Raw genomic sequence first — 22,362 nt, forward strand, 5'->3', positions numbered from 1 at the left:
AATAATTTCACATTGCCTGTGGACAAGACCTTGGGCATGTTTATAAATAATGCGCAACCCTCTCTTATAAAACCGGTTTTATAAGATGAGTTAGGCCCACAAATTTCTTTACATTTTAACTTAATGTTTGTTTGGTTTCAAGTTTCAAAATATTAAGCATCAAGTAAAATCACCGTTAGGGCTGTTGTTCTTATTCCTATTTGCACGTGGAAAAAGTAGGAAAATCAAGAAGTTGGGGTTGTAATGAAAATAGAATCATTCAAATTACACGTCCTTTTTCATCATCGTCTTTTTCTTTTTCTTCTACTTTCGAGGATACTTACAGCTAAATCAAGGAGCTCGAAACCTGAATCTGTCTAGACTTGCTAGCAGAGATGATAGTAAGCATAAGTAAGAAGGAGAGAGACAAGTAAGAGAGTATGACAGAAGTCGTCATTTTGTTACAGAATTTGCCGAAGTGATCACAAATTGGAGTCCAACCCGCATGGCTGTTCCCATACCGTCCGATGAACCCTTCAGCTGTCGCAGCCGCGCATCCGGCAAGAACTAACGACATCATAAACTGTCACATTCAAAACCAGAAGTTAATTTTCAGACATTTTTCCTGAAATATTTGTAATTGGGGACTTAAAAAAAGATGAAAAAGAACCATACCAAATCATGTAGGAACAAGTAGTAGTGGTTGGAAGGGTTTGGGCCTTGACGACAGAAAAATAAGACAAAGAGCAAGGACAGCAGAACGAAGGCACATGCGACAGCATTTGCAAAAGCAAAGAACCTGCAAATGGAAGGTTGAATAAGCAAATATGGCCTCCATAATTAAGTGGTTTTTTTTCTTGTTCTGCTTTTATTTTGTGTTTTATCTTACTTGCAAGTAGAGGAGTAGCTATATCGAGCATCAAAGGTGATGCCAAAAATCTCTGTCGATTGCCTGCTAGTGAGCATCACCCATGTTGCAGCCAATGCAGTCGCAATTACCAAAATTCTCAAGCCAATTTGGACTCCAAGGACAATCTTTTGGGTTTTCTTAGGTGGGTTCTGTGGAAATTTGGATTCAGTGCCATCCATTATGAGATTTATCAGGAAAAAAAAAAAAAAAAGCTGTAGAAGGTAGAGCAAAAACAAAGCAGGAACAGGGGAGATATACAGAGGCAATTAAAGAAGTGCTAGAGCAGATGAAAGGATACAGAGAAAGAGGGTGAAGTCAATGGGCGTCTTTATGGCAGAGAAGACGTGAGGAATCTTTCTAGGCAACATTGATGATCCCATTTGGCTAAGATCTTTGGATTGGAATTGGAAGCAGAACTTGGCCTTTGGGATAAGGATGCAGAGCATTAGATGAATTTACTGTGATGATTTTCGCCAAAAATAGGCTTAACAGTGGACTAGGTTACAATTACCAAAACAAAAAAGTTATAATTAATTTTCCTTGAAAACCAATAAATGAAGAGAAAAAGAAGATTAATGGGCTGATTTGAATGTAGTAACGGATGTTCCTCAATCCTCATGCATTTAAATACTACAAACTTCCACTCAGACCCGTGACAAAATTGCCAGAGATTTTGTAAGCTTCCTCGTAAATTGTATTGACTGCATATAAAATGGATAAGTATCTCCAACAATTGTTACTTAGATTTTAGTAATTTGGGCATGACTTTAAAGAGTTTACATAAAACTCATATGCCTGAATAAGTAGTGGACAATTCAAAATTATTTGGGCAAAAAATTGCTTAAGATTCCAATCCGATAAAATAGCTTAGCCAACTTTGACACGGTAATCAATTTGTGTCCAGTGAAATGGGTCCACAAGCGAGTGGTGTGGTGCAGAACGCATGCTGGCAACCACCTCCGGAAGGGTGGACTAAGGTAAACTGGGATATTAGTCTGGACGCGAGGCTGGTTGGGAGTTGGGATAGTAATGCAGAACCAAGCAGGGAGAGTTATTGCAGCATAAAGTTTCACAAGGGTGGGCTCACCAGACCCAAGTTCGGCTGAGGAAGTGGGAGCATATCTTGCAGTGTGTTTATGGCATTTATGCCAAGAACTGGGATTACAAAACATTATTTTGGAAGGAGATGCTCAAAGTTGTAGTGAAAGGGATCTGTCCAAAGGAAATGAATTTGTCAAGGTTTGGGCATATAGTGACAAACATACATAGGATCCTTAATTTCCTCAGAGGACGGCAATGTTTATTTGTAAGTAAAGACCTTAATATAGCGGCCCATCACCTAGCGAATGTGGCAAAACAAAATGTCATGGATAAAGTTTGGACTCCTGATTGTATTCGTGATGTTGATTGATGGAGTATTTATGCTCCATTTGTTTTTGAGTTATTATATGACAACCAATATTTTCTTTCACAAAAAAAAAAAACAAAAACAACTTAAGTGTTGCTAAAGTATTGTTACTTTGACTACAAGGCCTTTATAAACTGATGCAGCAGTTTACGTGACATTTACCACATGAATCACTAAAATGTAGATTACCATGTGACATGTATTTTCATAAAATAAGTTTATAAGATACTTGTAGTAAAAGGAGGTCTTACACGTCAAGTTTGTACCTAGAATCCCAATCCTTTATTTATTTTGATTGACGTGACGTGATCATTTGAAACCCTAAGGTGTGTTCGGTAAAAGATTGTATTTTGAATTTTTATCTAAATAGTAATAAAAAAATGATTAATCTAATATAAAGTAGATAAACGCTTTCAATTTTTTGTATAGAATTTTTTTTTTTAATATAAAAAATAAAAATGTTGAAAAGTTTTTTTTAAAAAAAATTGGAACCTTTTGCCGAACAGAGCCTAATTTTGTTTTGTTGGATGAGACAAGGCACATATTGTTTAATTTATTGTTAATGGACTTGACTTAAAAATTTAAATTTTATCCCCACCTATAAAAGTCTTTTAAGCCACGATTTTCACGATTGGGTACCCCTAGAATGTTATTTTATTTTAAAGTTATTTTCAAAAGTTTTTTACTTGGTCACTAAATCTCTATTAATTTTTATTTATTTATGCTTGGTTGGATTGTTCTGAAAATTGTCGTGGTTGCAAAAATTTTAAATTGTTGTGATTGTGATTGTTTGGGTCGTTGTATGTTTTTATATGTTCCGTGGTGAAGACTCGTGGAGGACTTGACTTGACTTGACTTAAGTTAGAGCCGATCTATACGTTTATAGACTCCGATAATTAACCCACTCAACCCTTTTAATATTTAATTACGTGTCCGATAATTTCAACCAACCCAAAGAAATCCGGACTAGGATAATGATGAAGCCTCAAATAGAAAAAGAAAAAGAGGATGGCATCAAATAGAAAAGATTCTAAAGCAGATCCAGTCAGAAATTTAAATATAAATAGGAAAGTCTCTGAATTTTTAAAAAATTAATGTTTAAATTTTCAAATTAGTAAAATGATAATAAATAACTATTAAGAATATTAAAATATAAATATATATATATATATATATATATGCAAGAGAAGAGATGACATTTGACACTTATTAAAGTTGGTTGAAAAAAATTTCCTTCAAATTGATTTGCATGAAATTTCTGTCATAAAAATAAATACTTCAAACCATTATTATTCAAACGGAAAAGAATTCACTCAAATTTTCTATGCAAATTTATTAGCCTATTTTAGATGGAATAGACGGGCATTTTAGTATTAGGTTTGTTAAGCATCTTGCCTCCACTTGATTACTGAGTTCGTTCAACATATATCTCAGCTTAATCACGAGATTGTTGAGTGAAACCCCCATTTAACGCCATGCGTGGGTTGACTTGCTCGAGAACAAGATCTAATATGAAAATCTTCAAGAACAAGCAAAAGTATTGCAAATAACAAATAAGTATGAGTAAACCTTGAATTCGGACCATCTGCAAAAGGCAGCCCCCACTCACAAACTGACACTTAAGCAAACACAAAATAAATTCACAAAAATATCATACACCCACACACTATATTTTGAGCTCAAAAAGGCGGGTCACTCCAGATCTGTGAGGCAGATCACGGCCAAACCTGTGGGTCTGGCCGTGAGTCACTTTCTCCGGCGCTAGAGTCAATTTTTTCTGTCTTTAGGGTGATAAAATCCCTAAATGATTCACTTTCTACCTCTAGGTTTTAGTTTTGAATCAAAAAACGAGTTTTGAGGCATTAGAATCGGGTTGTGATCCTGGTTACGATGGTTACAGGCAGGTTTTGAGGCGGGTCACCCCAGACCCACGGCGTTGTGGGTCCGGCGAGACCCACGGTGTGGGTCTGGCGGCAGGGGTGAGGGGTTTTTGGTCTTTTTGTTTTTCACTTTGATTTACTGTTTTTGTTCTCGCTTTAGTTTTTTGCAATTTTTTTGAAATGGTGATGTGTCAAATGGAGATTGGAGGCTGTAAAACAACCCTTTTACAAATGGTCCTAACCCAAGGGGCACTCAATAAGTATATTTCGAACGATTAAACAGATGGCGTGGGTCTGGTCGGACCCAAGGCTGGGTTTGGCGGCAGGGGTGAGGGGTTTTTGGTCTTTTTGTTTTTTACTTTGATTTGCTGTTTTTGTTCTCACTTTAGTTTTTTGCAATTTTTTTGAAATGGTGATGTGTCAAATGGAGATTGGAGCCTGTAAAATAGCCTTTTTACATATGGTCCTAACCCAAGGGGAACTCAATAAGTATACTTCGATGGATTAAACTTTGCTGCTAAAACTGATGAATTGTATTTCCAATAAAAAAAAAATGTTTGATACACATGAAAAAAACTATTTGAAATAGTTATTTTATTGATATGATTAGGATAAGTAGAATGAAAAAGCCCTCATCCAACATGCTATCTCTTAAGCTTTCTTTATTTAACTCCACCTTTGAAATGGAAGTCCCCATTTTCCCTGAAATCATGTTGAACGTACGTAAGTTTTCCTAGTGGATTTTTTTTTTTTTTTTTTTTTTTTTTTTTGAATTGAACAAGGAAAATATTTACAGGGAAGATTCCTTTCCACTCCTGATTCAAAAGAAAGAAGGACAGGACGATCCTGAAAATAGAAATGGAGTGGGTTTCCCAACAACATACCAAAAACGAAAAACAACAAGAAATATAAATAAATTATAGAAAATAGGTTAAACAAGTAATTCAACCCTCTTAAGAGATAACACAAGGCGGTTACGGAAGTAAAATGGGTACAAATTCAAGCGAGCCTATTTGAACCCTCAATAGGAACTAGTAACCTCTGAGAAGAGGCTGAAACTGAATAAGCACTGTGCCAATAGATAAAGAGAGTCCAAGCCAAATTCGGCTATAAAAGTCTCCGCTGTAAGATGAATGCGAGAGGATGTCAAAGCATCAAACAGTGGATGTCAAAGTTGCATGAGCAATATTCTTCTCTCCGTAAACGAGCGTTTGGTTGCATTGGAGCAAAATCTTCAAGACCTCTTTCATGGACGGCCTGGTTAAAGGCGATGCACCTGTACAAATGATTCCAAGTTTGAAAACACCGTACATTTCATCCAAGTAACAAAGTTCCTTCACCTCCTCATCCAAGCAGGCATCAACTACATGCCTGCCTTCTTGAAAGTGTCGCCATGCCCATTCTACAAGGGATGTGTGTTCATCACCATTATCACACGCTTTTCTTCCAGTTGTAAGCTCCAGCAGGATAACCCCAAAGCTATAAACGTCAATCTTCTCATTGACTCGTGTCGTGTGAGCATACTCTACAGCTCAAATTAACCACCAAAAACAAAAAAAAAAACTAAAATTGCTGCTGATGGAAAAAAGGAGACAAACCAAAATTATAATCAAAATGAAACTTGGAAAACTTTATGTCAATTACCTGGTGCTATGTAGCCATAAGAGCCAACCACAGTTGACATCGTAGCAGATTGTCCATGCTTGATCAACATCTTGGCTAGACCAAAATCAGCAATCTTTGCATTAAACTCTGAGTCTAATAGAATGTTGCTTGACTTAAGATCTCGATGAACAATGGGTCGTGAGCAGTCATGGTGCATATAAGAGAGTCCCTGAGCAGCCCCAACTGCTATCTTCAACCTCTTAGGCCAATCTAGGACGACATGCTGGACTGAACCTAAGATAGTCGATGCTCTGCTACTCGTCCCATGCAGCCATAGATCTAAGCTACGATGCTCCAAATACTCGTAGACAAGAAGTTTTGAATGATCATTGAAGATACAACAGCGCAACTTCACAATATTGGTATGTTGAATTGAACTTAGAATTTTAACTTCTGCAAGAAATTGTTTTTCAAGCTTCTGTTCTAGCCTTTTGTTATTCAGAATCCATTTCACAGCAACAATTTCACGTGGAGGATTGACAACAACACGGTATACCTTCCCTGATCCACCAGAACCAATCACGTTGTTTTCTATGATTCCTGGCAAAATGTCAGATTCTGTGAAATTTAGCCTCTGGAACGGGGTGAGCTCCCACTTTAAATCCATTAATCCATGCTTTTTCTTCAAACAATTTCTAACCACAAAAAATGAAGCTGCCGAACCTAGTAGAATTGCTATCATCGGACCTATAATCGAAGCAAGTAACGTGGATGAAGTTTTGCTTGAATTTTGAGGTTTGAAATTGCATTCGGAAATGTTTAGTGATGGCCAATTAGCACAGAGATGAGGATTGTTCAAGAAGCTGCTAGCATACGCATCATTTTCGAATTCAATTGGGATCCTCCCAGTCAAATGATTGGAAGAGAGATTGAGTGAAGTGAGCTTTAGGAAGCTAAGTTGAAGTGGAATTTGGCCAGAAAGTTGGTTTTCTGAGAGGTCCAAAACAGTAAGAACTGATAAAGAACCAAATTCCTCTGGAATTTGTCCAGAGATTGCATTTTGCCTAAGCTTTAGAGTAGTCAACTTTTTCCAAGATAGAATATGTGATGGAAGGGAGCCTGAGAATCGGTTTTGATCAAGTAAAAGAGTTGTTAAACAAGAAAGAGCTGTTAGTTCATGAGGAATTGAACCGTTTAAGAGGTTATTGCTGGCGTCGAGATACTCCAAGTTCCTCGAGGAAGACACTCCCACCGGAATTTTACCTGAAAACTTGTTGTGACTTATCTCTAATCGAGAAAGATTCCATGACAATCTCTCAGGAAGCTCACCTGTAAAAGAATTGTTACTTAACATCAACTTGTTCAAATTCAATACTGTCCATAAGCCACTAGGAATATTCCCAGAAAACCTATTATTTTTAAGATAAACAATTTTCAAATGATTGCAACTTCCAAGGGACTTGGGTAGTTGACCACTGAGGCTATTGTTGAAAGCTACCACTTCTGTCAACCTTCCATTATAACACAAGTGTTGTGGCAGCTGGCCAGTAAGGCTATTGGACGACACCCGAAACAATTCAAGCATAGAATATCTCCCAAGGTCCGGAGGTAGAGTACCTGATAAATTGTTTTCAAACAATTGTAAATTTATCAGTCCCGGAAGACGACCTATGCTATCTGGAATTTTTCCAGATAATTGATTGAAAAACAAAGCCAAACCCGACAGTTTGGTGAGTCTTTCGAAATCATTGGGTATTGACCCGATCAAGTTATTCTCTGAGAGGTCAAGAACATCTATATTTAAAGCCTCCACCAAGCGAGGAATCTCCCCAGACAATCTGTTTATGTAAAGGAACACTACACTCAAATTCTTCAACATAAACAAATCGCTCGGGATATTCCCACTCAAATCGTTCCTTGACAAATCCAAATACTCCAGCGCCGCCATTTCTCCAATCGTGTTTGGGATTTCTCCTACCAAACTTGAGCCTGCCACCCAAAGATACTTCAGTTTCTTCAACTTTGTGAACTCCGAAGGCAACCTTGCTGGCATGATTGCCTTCATGTAGGCCAATTCTAGACGTTCAAGATTGGACAAGTTGCCAATTTCTGGCGGGAAAGAACCGTTAAACTGACACGCGAAAAGCTGAAGTATCCTTAGCTCTGTTAACTGCCCGATAGATACTGGGATGTTTCCAGAGAAGCTGTTGCCTCCGATGTTGAGCTGGCGAAGCCCAGCCATCCAGTGAATATCATCAGGAACTTTGCCGACGAAGTTGTTCTGCGAGAGGTCGAGGGTTTCGAGTTTGGAGCAGTTGTAGAAAGCTTTCGGGAACCCGTTAGACGTCATGTAGTTGAATGAAAAGTCAATGGCAGTGAGGTTGTTGAGGTCACAGATGAAGGGTGGGACTGTTCCGTTGATATTCATGCTTGGGAGGGATATTCCGGTGACTGAGCCATCGGAGCAGGTGATCTCTGGCCAAGAACAGTGGGAGGCGGAGTTTGATGGGGTCCAGTGGCGGAGAGGCTGTGGGTTTTGCCAGTGTTGCTTCAGGTTGAGTAGGATTGCTTGCTCTTCAGCATTGATGAGTTTAGAGTTTGCATGACTGAAGAGGTGGAGGACGAAGATGGTGTAGAAAGAGAAGTGGATAAGTGGTATTAATGAGGTTGTTTTCGTCATGTCGAGGTTGAGTTCGTCACTTCTGGTTTGAAGTTTGAACTCTGCTCAACGATGGTTGCTGCATGAGCCGAAGCAGGTGAAACCGCATGCAATATATATATAAAGACGCGAAAACCCACTGTTTGAAAAACAATCATTTCCCCTTTTTTAATTACTCTTCTCAAAGGCTATAAACTAGATTTATCGGATAATAATTAATTTAATAAGAGTTTTGAATTCATCAGCCTTACCCTTATATAATATATTTTAAATAAATAATATATTTATTATTTATATAATATTATATCTCTTTCTCTCTAATGCTGATGGCACACAGTCAACACATTTGTAGAGAGCCCGGCCATACAGGATTTAAGGATGAAGTTCTACCTGACAACAACTTCGTTTATAGCCGATAAGGGTATTAAAATGCGTGGGGCCGGTATTTTTTATATATAAAACGCGAAGACAGTGATTTCACCACATATCCCTTATCCTAAAAATTGATAATGAAATAACAAAAATTGATGGCACAACGACAACTTAGACGTCATATTTTTATTTTATTTTTGGTCTCAGGTGTGGACGTTCGTTGACTCATTGACTTGTAATCCTAACCACATATATATATATATATATATATATATTGTGTGTGACATTTTTGTCCTTTTTTTTTTTTTTAAGTAATGATTAAGTAATTAAATTTACCTTTTTCTATCCGTTTAAACTTTTTAAATAACTAAAAATTTAACACTTTTTATTCCAAAAAAAAGTCTATATTTCGGTGGAAGTCTTTATATTTCGGCCCAAGTATTCTGGTGAAAAAAATTGTGAGGGTTTTTTTTACTTAAACGGAGAAAGAAAATTAGGCAGCAGCCAAATTAAAGCACCCCGAGTTCCTATATATTTATGTAATGTTTAAAAGACCTTCCATGTAAGATTAAAAGAGAAGGCGGAAACAAAATTCATGAGTGTGAAAAATATTAGATAATATAAGTAACAAAATAAATGAATAATTAAATATTATTTAATTAGTTTTTAAAAACATATAAATGTAACTTAATTGTAATTTATTGAAAAAACTTTACTTAATCCTCATCTTTTATTGCTTTTGCAATCACTCTCTTATAGTCTAAAAACTCTCAATTTGGAGTATTCAAGTTTAAAAAATTTGCAAGGTCATTCATACTGTTAGAGTTTAGGGTTAAATTATACGGTAAATGAGTGAAAGGTCTCTTATACTCCTTTAAAATTTTTAAAATTACAAAATTTCCTTAACTAAATCATTTAGAATTTTTTTTTTTTTGTAAGAAAAAGACATTTTGGGAATTTCAACATCCTGACATTGCAAACTTAACTTTGATATCTGACATTGAGAGTTTTTAAAGTTTAGAAGAATTATCGCAAAAGTGAAGAAAGATCAAGAAGAGTAAGTGGAATTTTCTTAATTTGTTTTTTACGTTAGTTTATTTAGTTGTTCTCGGTATTCTTTTTTAAATGTCTTTAATTATATTAATTCATAAACATTAACTACAAGTATATATTTTATAAAATTAAAATGTATATAGAGCATGTCATATATTCAACAACAAATTAACTTAAAAGAACAATCCAAATATACAAATATTAAAAGTGATCTCTCATCACTTTTACAACCATACCCTTAAGCTTTAAAAATGGTCAATTTAGTATAATTCATCTTTCAATTCTTTTTCAATTTCACCCATCCGATCCCTTGGGATTTCTGTTAAATCCAAACGGAGGGGGTGTCAAATTTCCAAAATTCCCAGAATTCCCATCCTTTTTTTAGGAAAGAAAAAAAAAAATTTGCAAGGATTTAGGACCAGTGTTGGTCGGGATTGAACGGAATTTGAAAAAATACTTATGTCTATCTTTTTTAAAAAAAGAAAAAAGAAAAAAGAAAAAAGAAAAAAGAAAAAGAAAAAAAAAAGAAGACAAAAATTTTCTCCAAATTGAGTTGGAGGAAATTTCTTTCAACCAGTTTAAAAGATTGACATGTGTCCCTTTTTACACGTAAGAGGCACATGTTTTTTTAATAAACTTAACATATTCTCACATCTTTAACTGTTCCCTTCTTCTGAATCATCTCCCAAAAGAGATCAATGACAAAGAGAATGAAACATCCGCCACTGGGGCTTATTCGATCGGCACAGTCCGAAGCAAAAATCCCACCCTCTTCAACTTATCGCCAAACCATACCCCCACCTTTGGGTTACAAATATCCCTTGCAGCATTCTTATACTTCTGCTGAGTTTGGTGGTTTATTGTCAGAATCCCAGAAAATTGAGACATTATTTTCAGCAATTTTCGATGCTAACGAAAATGATGGGTCAGAATGAAATTATCCAAGTTTCACTAAAAGTGACAATCTACTCATCAATGGGGTAAATGGGTTTAGGCTTTGCTTTAGGATTCTTTTGTGCAGAAAAAAGTTTCGGAATTTGAGGAATACAACCATATATAGGCAGATGGTTATTTTTGTTTTACTGTGTGGAAGAAGAGTGAAAATTAAGAACAACTGAGAAAATTGGGAAGATTGATATTGACTAACCTTTGAATGGTGCTAATATCGACTTATTACGAGTTGGAGAAATGATTTCATTTGTTAGAAGAAGGGACCTGTTAACGGTGTGAGAATACACATGTCAATCTTTTAAGCTGATTGAAAGAAATTTCCTCCAATCAAATTTAGAGAACATTTTCTAAAAAAAAAAAAAAAAAAAAGAAATACATTCAATGACAATGTGGGGTAAAACCAATATTTTACTGCATCCAATAAAAAAATGACAAATAAGCTAAATACACTACAAACAGTAAGAATGAGTACACGGGATCTTATGATTAAAAAAAAAAAAATCATATTTCTCTTTTCCCTTTAAAAGAAAAAAGGAGAAGGCGGCGGCTGCCACCATCTGTTGTCTCCAATCTCACCTCCAGCCGTTGAGGAGGTGGTGGGGCTTTTTAGGGCCGTTGGAATGTTTTTGTTTATTGTGTTCTTTTTTTGTTTATTGTTTTTTTTCGTAACATCCAAATTTGGTGTTTTCATGGCTATTGAATTTGGTATTTTTAAATGATGTGTCAACTTCTTATTAAAAACAGTAAAACCTTACTTTTACAGCCTGATAGTAGGAGTTCTAAAAAAAATGTAATTTTTTTATAATAATAAAAATTAAAAAAAATTTTTTTGACAAGATGTAATGGAAATGAAAAATTATGAGTTATAAAAGAAATTTTTCCAATAAAATAAAATGTTTGTTAAGGGTCAGGATGGGAAATTGCCCCCCCGCCCCTCCCCTTACGGCAGGGACCACAGAAACGTGATTCTTGTTCGCAGCTCTAAAACTTTATTAATGAACTGGACCCAAACATTGCTTATTTGCCTTAAACTTCCACATCTTTGTGGAAGATGGGAGTCGTAGGACCAAATGATGGACACTGGAAGACTTGCTTTTGTTCATTCATTTTCGGTCAATTGAAATCCTTTTGTTTCTGTCCGAGCAATTTCCACAACGAGAATCTTTTATATTTCCGCATGATTGATGGGATTGAAAGAGAAAGTAATGCTATAAAGAGGATTATAATTCTCGTGACTTTTAAAATTACTATTAAATTTAAGATTATTATTATAGTAATTTTAAAATTTACGTACATCACATTTTAGAGAACTTTAGTCTGCTTTATATCATTGATTGCGAGCTTGTCTTTTTTCATATATCTTACAACTTTTCCACATGGAATATTGTTGTTAATTAGAAAATTAGTTATAATAGAAGACAGATCTTTGGTGAATCAAAAAAGTGACTAGAAATCTTTCTGATGAATAATTAATAGAGGAAAGGAGTCAAAAGAAAAATAAATAAATAAAGGGAGCATAGAACCGGTCCACCGGACCATATGCTTCAAAAAAGCAAACAAAAGGTGGGAAACACTTTGAGTAATGATCATATAAGGAGGATTAGAGTTATTTCAAATGTGATGTGATTTTTAAAATTATTATTGAATTTGAGATAGTCATTATTAAATTTTAATTTATTGGTGATTTTAAAATTTACATCATATTTAGGAGGATTCTTGGAGAACTCTAGTCCTCCTATATCACTACTCAATTTCAATTCTTATCAAGTCCAAATAACTATCAAGAAGAAAACAAAAGAGAGCCTTAGTCGGAGTCTTGACCAGTTTAAGTTTAGATGAGATGTTGCATAATTAAGAGTACTAGTAAAAAGAAGAACCGAAACAACTTGAACCGGAGAGAATTCAGTTAATTATATATCATGAATATTTTTGTCTTCTTATTTTTTTTTGAAAGAAACAAAAATATCCGTATAATATAATTAGTCAGATATTATCCAAGAGAATAAGATCCTATTTCCATAGTGGTTGACCGTAGACACACTATTGGCTATATGAGAAGACTTGGGACAGGAATTTTATGTACTGATGCCTGACTTTATTGTTTTTAATATATATATATATATATAAAATATACAAAATGAGGCCCATAGATCCATATATATAAAAGCAGTCAGCAGTGCTTCCAACAAACAGTCCCACTAGGATGCTTTCTTGGACTGGAGGCCCATAGATCCACTTTCATAGCTTAGTCGTAGCTGGTGCGTTATTGGAAGCACTGCTGACTGCTGTATTACTTTGTATTATCTCTTAGCAACACCTTTAATTATACTAAAGGTCCCTATCTACCTTAATTTATAAGACAGCATATCAAAACAATGATATTTGGTCACGAGTCGAGCTGGGGCGTCATATATATATATATATATATATATATAAAAGCCGGTTACCTTGTTATTGCCCTAGACAGTTATCCAATTACAGTTATTTGTGGTTACGTGATTATTCGGTTAGCAGTTGCTAGCGATTAATAATTGTAATGCTTGTAAACCTCTACTTGAAATCATGATCCGAAACGATTAGTGAAGGTACTACGTTGCATTTTTACAGCATTTTGAATACATAATATTGTCTATTTATCCATCATATTCTTAACCTTCATTGGGATGTAATGCGCGGTCTTTTTCATATGGCAAAATGGCATCCTTTCCTATTGGTGCCTTTGGTAATCCTGGTACAAGTTCAAAGCAATTTCATCCAATTTTCATTTAGGCACAAGTAGTGGCATGAACGTTCCTGCTAGCTTCTGATGTTTTCCTTTGAGTTGCTGGCAGTTGGAGCATTGCTCATTAACATACTTTGCAACGTCTCTCTTCATATTGAACAATATGATCTTTTTAAGTCCTTGTACATCTTGATGTTCTCTGAATAAACCGTATACAGAGATCAGTACTGAGCTTCGTCCACAATTTATTTCCTCAGCTCATTGCTTCTTGGCACACACACTTGAAATAGGTGAGCAATAGGCGAGCATCCCATCGTCCGTAAGATTAAACTCTATTCATTTTATTTCCTCAAGCTGTTGTATGATCTTTTGACACCCAGAGTCATCCATTTGTGCAACTTTAATCCTTTCTAATAATTCACGTTGTAGTACCAAACTGGCCAATATTGTTGGCTCACCTTTCACCTCTTGCTCCAGTCTCTCAAGATCCATAATTAGCTATCGTTAAGAGATTTTCAATGTTAAAATAATGGTTAAGTGATTAAATTTACCCCTTCCTACCGGCTTAAGCTTTTTGGATAATTGGTAATTTAAAATGGTATCAAAGCTAAAAGTCCTGAGATCGAATCTTGACTTCGTCAATTCACCCCCCATTCAATTAAATATTCCACATGTTGAATCTCACCTATTAAAAGAGAGTTCGCATGTGAAGGGGAGTATTAAAGTAATGGTTAAGTAATTAAATTTACCTTTTCCTACCAGCTTAAACTTTTGGGATAACTGGTAATTTAACACTCAAGGCAGCTAGACCGATTGTTGATTTCCAGCTCAACATACCTGCCACGACATTAGCCTTGCAGGTATGGTAATTAATCTCACAGTCATAACTTTTGATTAGTTTCAACCATCTTCTTTGTCCCATGTTTAACTATATATTTTTGAGTGAAGATGTACTTGAAGTTCAAGGATTAGTTTTAACAATTATAGCGTATGTGTGAGAAAGAGAGAGGTTAGCTAGGATTTTACTTCTAATAAAATCTAGACTCCTACTGATCAAAACCTTATGTTGGCTGGATTTTTCAGCAAGACACACTTCAAGGGTAGTAGATTAGACAAGGGAAACACAATAAAATAAGAAGAACAACTTGCTGTAGAAATTCTACAAAAAATGAATAGAAGGCAAGAGAAAAACAGGGGAGAGGAAGAGTTTTTTTCTAAAGAGAGCTTCTAGCTCTTTTTCGGCTTCTGTTTTCTTTTCTTCTTTCTTGCATTCTGATTTTTTTGCAGCTACACCATGTAAAAAACAAGAGAAGCCTTTTATAAAAAGAGTTCTAGAATCACACGTTGCTTCACACACATTTTCACCTACTACAAACTAGAAACTAGAGTTTAATAAATACGACCATAGGTAAAAGTTTAACGAAAATGACAAATTAATTTGTAACACCTTACCACTCTCTCTTCTTTTATTTCCATTTTTTTTTTTTTAAGAAAAAAAAGGAAAAGAAAAGAAAAAAACCCTACTGCATACAACATGCATGATATCCATCCCATAAGCATGTTGAACGTACATTTTAATTCATCGTGGCATTTGAAAAAGTATCAATTAGGGGATACTAAATTTAATTTGTATCATTATTTTCTAATACCCTCTCGTGGTTTGAATCCGCATTGTACTCGCTTGCAGTATTCTGCTCACCAAAAACCGGCGGTTGGTTCCATCGGAGCAAAATCTTCAAAACCTCTTTCATGGACGGCCTGGTAGAAGGCAGTATACCTGTACAGATGATTCCAAGTTGGAAAACACAGCACATTTCATCCAAGTAACGAAGTTCCTTCACCTCCTCATCCAAGGCATCAACCAATGGGCCGCCTTCTTGAAAGCGTCTCCATGCCCATTCAGCAAGTGATGTGTTTTCATCACCATCACAAGCTTTTCTTCCAGTTGCAAGCTCCAGAAGGATAACCCCAAAGCTATAAACGTCACTCTTCTCACTCACTCGTGTTGTGTGAGCATACTCTACAGTTCAAGTTAACAACAACAAATAAAATTGAAATTCCTATATATATATATACTGATGGAAAATAAGGAAACAAACATCAATGTCTCACACGTACCTGGAGCTATGTAGCCGAAAGAGCCAGCAAAAGCTGACATTGTAGCAGATTCTCCCTCCTTCATCAACATCTTGGCTAGACCAAAATCAGCAATTTTTGCATTAAACTCATAATCTAAAAGGATGTTGCTTGACTTCACATCTCGATGAACAATGGGTGGTGAGCAGTCATGGTGCATATAGGAGAGGCCCCGGGCAGCCCCAACTGCTATCTGCAACCTCTTAGGCCAGTCTAGGACGACATGCTGGACTGAACCTGAGACAGTTGATGCTCTAGTAGTACTCTTTCCATGCAGCCATAGATCTAAGCTACGATTTTCCAAATACTCGTAGACAAGAAGTTTTGAATTATGAGTACTAGAGATACAACAGAGCAAGTTCACTATGTTGAAATGTCGAATTGAACCCAGTGTTTTGACTTCTGCGAGAAATTCTTTTTCAAGCTTTTCTTCTCGCCTTTTGTTATTCCAAATCTTCTTCACAGCAACAATTTTAAGTGAAGAATTAATAGCAACACGATATACCTTGCCCGAACCACCGCTACCAATCACATTATTATCTGTCAGTCCAGGCAAAATGTCAGATTCTCTGAAATTTAGCATCTGGAATGATGTGAGCTCCCACGTCAAATCCAATCCATGCTTTCTCTTTCTATAAATTCTGATCACAAGGAATGAAGCTACCAAACCCAGTAAAGCTGCTGGTATCACAAAACCTAAAATCCAAGGAACTAATTTGGACAAAGTTTTGCTTGAATTTTGGGGTTTGGAGTCGCATTTGGCAATGTTTAGTGATGGGCTATTAGCACAGAGACGAGTATTGTTCAAGAAGCTGTTGGCATATGCACCATTTTCGAATGCACTTGGAATTCTCCCAGTCAAATGATTGGAAGAGAGATTGAGTGAATTGAGCGTTAGGAGGCCAAGTTCTGGTGGAATTTCACCAAACAGTTGGTTTTCTGAGACGTCCAAAACAGTAAGAACGGGTAAAGAACCAAATTTCTCTGGAATTTGTCCGGAAATTGCATTTCGGCTAAGATTTAGCACATTTAGCGATTTCCATGACAGAATATTTGAAGGAAGGGAGCCTGAGAGTCGATTCCGATCGAGCAAAAGAGTTGTTAAATGAGGAAGAGCTGTTAATTCTTGAGGAATTACACCATTTAAGAGGTTATTATTGGCGTCGAGAAACACCAAATTCTTCGCAGAAGACACTCCTGCTGAAATTTCACCAGAAAACCTGTTGTGACTCATCTCTAATCGAGAAAGATTACGTGGCAATCGCTCAGGAAGCTCTCCTGTAAAGGAATTGTGACTCAAGATCAAGATGCCCAGATGCAATAATGTCCAAAGGCCACTAGGAACATTCCCAAAAAACCTATTATTATGAACATCAAGAAATGTCAAATTATTGCAATTTCCAAGCGACTTCGGCAGTTCACCACTGAGGTTGTTGTCGAAAGCTGCCACTCGTAGCAGCCTTCCATTATCACCCAAGTGTTTTGGCAACTCGCCAATAAGCCCATAATTGGACGCCACCTGAAAAAGTTCAAGCATAGAATACCGCCCAAAGTCCTGAGACAAAGTACCAGAAAATTTGTTATTAAACAGTTTAAAATTTATCAGCCCCGGAAGACGACCTATGCTATCTGGAATTTTTCCAGATAATTGATTGGAATACAAACTCAGACCCGATAATTTGGTGAGTCTTCCGAAATCATCGGGTATTGACCCGGTCAAGCTATTCTCGGAGAGATCAAGAACATCTATATTTAAAGCCTCCACCACCCGAGGAATCTCCCCGGACAATTTGTTTTTGTAAAGGTACACTATACTCAAATTCTTCAGCATAAACAAACCGCTCGGGATATTCCCGCTCAGATTGTTCATTGACAAATCCAAATGCTCCAGTGCCGCCATTTCTCCAATCGAGTCTGGGATTTTTCCTACCAAATTCGAGCTTGCCACCCAAAGATACTTGAGTTTCCTCAACTTTGTGAACTCCGAAGGCAATGTTGTCGTGATATTTGTCATGGCGCCCAATTCTAGGACTTCAAGATTGGACAAGTTGCCAATTTCTGGCGGGAAAGAACCGTTAAACTGAATAAGGAAGAGCTGAAGTATCCTCAACTCTGTTAACCGCCCGATAGATGGTGGGATGTTTCCGGAAAAGCTGTTGGCTCCAATGTTGAGCTGTCGAAGCCTAGCCATCTGGTGAATGTCGTTGGGGACGGTGCCGGCGAAGTAGTTCTGCGAGAGGTCGAGGTATTGGAGTTTGGAGCAGTTGTAGAGAGCTGTCGGGAACCCATTAGAGGTCATGTAGTTGAATGAAAGGTCAAGGGTTGTGAGGTTTTTGAGGTCACAGATGAAGGGTGGGACTGTTCCGGTGATATTCATGTTTTGGAGGGATATTCCAGTGACCAAGCCATCGGTATTGCAGGTGATGTTTGGCCAGGTACAGTGGGAAGAGTTTGATGAGGTCCACTGGCTAAGGGGCTGGGGGTTTTTCCAGTGTTGCTTTAGGTTCAGTAGAATTGCTTGCTCTTGTTCATTGATCAGTTGAGAGTTTGCTTGGCTGAAGAGGAGAAGGAAGAGGATGGCGTAGAAAGAGAATTGTAGGCTTGTTTTCGTCATTTGGAGTCTGATCAGTTTGTTACCTCTTGTTTGAACTCTGATCTCACTTATACGAAGAGAGGTGAAACCATTCGGCAATCAGTCAAACGTCAACTTAGAAAAGGTAGAAAATTGTAAGAGGTGATCACCTTAATTTCCAAGTTTTTTCTGGGCAAAGAAAAGCATTGACCTAGCTATAAAGTTCTGTAAGTCTTCCTGATCAGCTGTGAATACGTAGGATGATGATGAGTTGTTGAGTTGCCCATTTACCTAACATAACGCGAAAAATGGGAAAGATCGATGGCATTGAACATTCAAGGAAAGAGGACACATAGTGATAGAATAGGACGCCTTTGAGGAAACATGGAAAGAAACAAAAAACTGGTTTCACACACGTACATTTTCCATTCAATTTCCACAACGGGAATCTTCTTTTTCCGAACAATTTCCACGAATCGGTGTATCAGGTCGGATTCTCGCCTATGCAAAGTCCATGAAAGATTAATTGCTCTTAGACTCTTAGTGACGATTTAGTGCCGCACTCCACTGAGGTAAGCTTGTGTTTTTTCTCGTCTCTCTTGCAACTTTTCCATGTGGAATTGGAGTGTGTTAGGAAAAAGTTATTGTCAATGAATTAATGAGAACAACTTCTTCATCCATTCAGCTTCTAGATAGCTTTCCCTTTTTTCCACTCTTGCAGGAACAGCAGAAGTCAATCATCCAAGCATTGACTAGCTAACAACTAATAATCTGATTTACACCGCTCAAATTAGAGAGAGAGATAGTGGATTTAGGGAGCAAATTGTCTTCTGAGGCTCCTATTTGATGGTTAGTAATACTGATGAGAAGTCAATATTCCTTTATCCATCTTACATGGTTTGTGGTTGTTGGTGTGAAGTGCACTTAGGGTCTGTTTGAAATTGCGTTTGAGAGGCTTAAAAATATTTTTAATACTTAAAAAGTCTATTCGAAGAAAATAGTACTCGTTTGATAAAAAAATTAAAAGGGCTTTTAATTGTCCAAAAAGTCTAGAAATTGCAAAAAAAAAAAAAAACATTTTTGGCAAATGCTTAAAAATGAAACTTTTACCTTAAAGCTCTTTTTGAGCTAAAAGTTCTATTTATCAAACGCAATCCGAAACAAACTCTTAAAAAAAAGGCAAGTGAATCCAAGACTAAGATAAATATGTGAACTTGTTATTGGGCCGCCCATTTTCAAAGATCATGGATCAAACTTTGCATATATATAAGCCTCTTTTAACTTGGATATCCATTAGACACCTACACCTTTAGGAATTGTGAACTTCCTTAAACCAATTCTACATCCGTGTACGTACACTGCTATCTGGCACAAAAAAAAAAAAAAAAAAAAAAAAAAAACAGAACTATATCCACACACACAAAAGCCCTATATCCACAAACACAAAAGCCCTATACTCTCAACATCATACGAAACAGATGGGTTTATAAGATTAAGCAAAAACTTGATGGATCAATTGAGAGGTTTAAAGCTCGGTTAGTAGCCCAATGTGGCGTTCCACATTGCTTGGGTATAGAGATAGAGATGTGCTTATATGTATACTTACCCCCTTCACGGCATCAACGCATTTTAAAGTTGTGATGGTCATGATCCTATTAGAACTCCGCAGTTAAACAAGTTTATACGAGAGTAGTACCAGGATGTGTGACCTCTTAGAAAGTCTGGTTAGGGAGAGTCAAAAACAGACAATATTGAGTATCATTGGGGTGGACAGCAAAGGCAAATGATAATGACTCACAACAACATTTGACGTCAAAAGCTAACAACTTATCTTCACAGCAATAGGATGAGTCGCAACATGTATTTGAAAGTGTACGTAGATAGGTTTCATAGATGTCATTAATTTATTCAAATTTAAATTGTAATCATCTTTACTGCAAATCTTTTGTACAACCCAATAAATGAGAAGCATCCCCAACCGATTCAATTGGGATAGTTTAAACACAAATTATTTGTTCTATCTCACACATACATTAATCCACAGCAATAATATATATATATACTCGTAGGAGTGGAGTCGTTTTGAGCTAAATAGCTCGGAGAGATACATCTTCCGCCCATGGCGCAAATATATATGGTCCGTAAGGTGCTTTGCCGCGTCGGATGAAGAGGCAACCACGACTGGGAAGGAACCAAACTTAAGCTGCATGATTGGTCCATATTTTTGTTATAATTTATGAAGGGATTGCTGAGGGAGGGGACCAATAAGCAGGTTTAGATTGCCTATGATGAGCCAAGGTTTGGGACCTGGAGGAAGATTTTTAAGCTTGTGGGATCGAAAGGGGAAAAGGACGACTAGAGCAGCTAGGGATGCCATGGCTAAAACAAATAGCCCAAGAGGTGATCACTCCATGTTGCTGGGGTTTTGGCGAGAGTTGGGTGTGGCTTGTAGGGGATTTATATGGGGTCTAATTTCATAGTGTGTAGAATGTGATTGCACATGGAAAAACAAATTAACAACCAAATGGGCCACGTACCACGAGCAAGTGACATTATAACAACAATGAACCGGACTAATTAGTATGTTGTAGAGAGTGTCTAGACGTGCCAATGACATGGCACACCAAATGGTCTGCCTTTTATAACTTTTTTTTTTTATAGTAAAGTGCCAAGATATAATTAGGTGAAAGGGTTATAGGGTAAAAGCACTCCCATCTGATAATGCATTTTCTCCTTTTTAACTACAATGATTAAGCGAATGCAGGTTCGTGTGTGGATTTGCCATTTTGGATCCATTTGTGCATGGTATGTGGCGTGGTAATGTGCACAAACGCATCTTTTTTTATTGTTTCTTTTGGCTTGGCTCTCTTTTTTTTTTTCTTAACTCTTTTTCTTGAAGCTTCCATAGAAGCTTTTGTCTCTGTCGTCGGGGTCATCGTTGTCACTGGACAAATGGCAGAGCTTGTGGTTTGGAATAAGTGAAATTAAATGATTAAAATTCTCATTTCTTATTATCTTAAACTTTTGGAATAAGTTGTGTGATTTAATTGCTACGGGCCTGCGTTTGAAAATGGGTTTTTGGGACATTGGACAGGTAGCGAAGCAGGACAGTCTTCCTAAATTTGCCTATGGTGACTAAAATTAGTAACACTATTATCCCTTGGTAAAATCCAGCTCTGAAATTGAATATAAATCCTCTGTTATTGATGCTGCAAGCTTTACTGGTTGTGCATGCTCTTTAAGGAAATTCATGTCTCTCTTTCTTCTGTTCCTATCATTTGGTGCGATAGTGTGTTAGTACGTTAGCTTCAACCTCAAATCTTGTGTTTCATGCGAGGGTTTATTATCATTCTATTAGGGAAAACAGTAGCTAATCGTGATATCTTGCTTAAATTCATTTTTGCGGCTGATCACTGGCAGACGTTTTTACCAAGGGACTTTCGTCTTCTCAGTTTGCAAATTATGGTCCTAAAGGAATTGTTGCAGATAAGAACAAACGTGGGTTACCATCTGCACCACAAGCCGAAGAGGGAAAAAAAAAATCTATTAAGGTTTCTAATATTGATGAAGATATTCAAGACATGGATAACAGTGAGATAATGCCAGATAATTAAAGATGAAGACCTCTGGATTCAAAACCAGAAGATAGAATTGTGTAGCTACTGATTAGCGATTGTAGTTCTAATAGATTGATTATCATTTGAATTGTATAGTTGCATTATTAAACCTATGAAATCTAATTTAGGCAATGAAATAGATCCTCTGTTTCACTTGAAATAATAAAATCCATTCATTTTATCGAAGTCTTCTCCAATGTCTACAATTAATAATTACCTTAAGGCCTTCTACTATTGAGATACTCTCACTAAGGGCAACGTTGAGGTGGTCAAGTAACTTCAAAAGAAAGTAAAAAAAATTTCTAAACAGAAACCGATAAAGAGTAATTCATCTTTCATTATACTATACGTACTCCAATGGCGTTTGTTGAAAAAGTAATACTAAATATTATACTTTCCATTTTATTAAGCTGGTGTTATAGTATTTATCAACCCGTGAATCAGTCTTTATTAAAAAATTAAAAATTTAAAAACCTGATGGGCACGGTCAGATCAACT

General features: G+C 36.6%; 3 protein-coding genes across 3 annotated transcripts; all 3 read right to left on the reverse strand.

Annotated features, from left to right (window-relative positions):
- Positions 1–224: 224 nt before the first annotated feature.
- Positions 225–1,382, reverse strand: LOC132166566 (CASP-like protein 1F1). Its single transcript, XM_059577410.2, has 3 exons — positions 869–1,382; positions 655–778; positions 225–562 (listed from the first exon to the last, which is right to left on the reverse strand). Exons 1-3 carry the CDS (start codon positions 1,066–1,068, stop codon positions 326–328), a joined length of 561 nt encoding a protein of 186 aa, XP_059433393.1. The 5' UTR covers positions 1,069–1,382; the 3' UTR covers positions 225–325.
- A 3,366-nt stretch (positions 1,383–4,748) lies between these two features.
- On the reverse strand, positions 4,749–8,495 carry LOC132166389 (uncharacterized). The gene is made up of 2 exons (XM_088511726.1): positions 5,822–8,495; positions 4,749–5,702 (listed from the first exon to the last, which is right to left on the reverse strand). Exons 1-2 carry the CDS (start codon positions 8,460–8,462, stop codon positions 5,332–5,334), a joined length of 3,012 nt encoding a protein of 1,003 aa, XP_088367852.1. The 5' UTR covers positions 8,463–8,495; the 3' UTR covers positions 4,749–5,331.
- A 6,529-nt stretch (positions 8,496–15,024) lies between these two features.
- On the reverse strand, positions 15,025–18,289 carry LOC132165205 (uncharacterized). Its single transcript, XM_059575693.2, has 2 exons — positions 15,658–18,289; positions 15,025–15,559 (listed from the first exon to the last, which is right to left on the reverse strand). Exons 1-2 carry the CDS (start codon positions 18,287–18,289, stop codon positions 15,162–15,164), a joined length of 3,030 nt encoding a protein of 1,009 aa, XP_059431676.2. The 3' UTR covers positions 15,025–15,161.
- Between the last annotated feature and the right edge of the window lie 4,073 nt (positions 18,290–22,362).

This window comes from Corylus avellana, chromosome 11 (assembly GCF_965113065.1).
Source record: "Corylus avellana chromosome 11, dhCorAvel1.hap1.2, whole genome shotgun sequence".
NCBI lineage: Eukaryota > Viridiplantae > Streptophyta > Magnoliopsida > Fagales > Betulaceae > Corylus > Corylus avellana.

Bases quoted from the DNA above. Each gene is read 5' to 3' on its own strand.
- LOC132166566 (XM_059577410.2), bottom strand. From the start codon at position 1,068: ATGGATGGCACTGAATCCAAATTTCCACAGAACCCACCTAAGAAAACC. The intron at 779-868 runs GTAAGATAAAAC...TTCCATTTGCAG, and splicing joins AGCTACTCCTCTACTTGCAA to GTTCTTTGCTTTTGCAAATG. The intron at 563-654 runs GTATGGTTCTTT...TGAATGTGACAG, and splicing joins ACTTGTTCCTACATGATTTG to TTTATGATGTCGTTAGTTCT.
- LOC132166389 (XM_088511726.1), bottom strand. From the start codon at position 8,462: ATGACGAAAACAACCTCATTAATACCACTTATCCACTTCTCTTTCTAC. The intron at 5,703-5,821 runs GTAATTGACATA...TTTGAGCTGTAG, and splicing joins TTATGGCTACATAGCACCAG to AGTATGCTCACACGACACGA.
- LOC132165205 (XM_059575693.2), bottom strand. From the start codon at position 18,289: ATGACGAAAACAAGCCTACAATTCTCTTTCTACGCCATCCTCTTCCTT. The intron at 15,560-15,657 runs GTACGTGTGAGA...CTTGAACTGTAG, and splicing joins TTTCGGCTACATAGCTCCAG to AGTATGCTCACACAACACGA.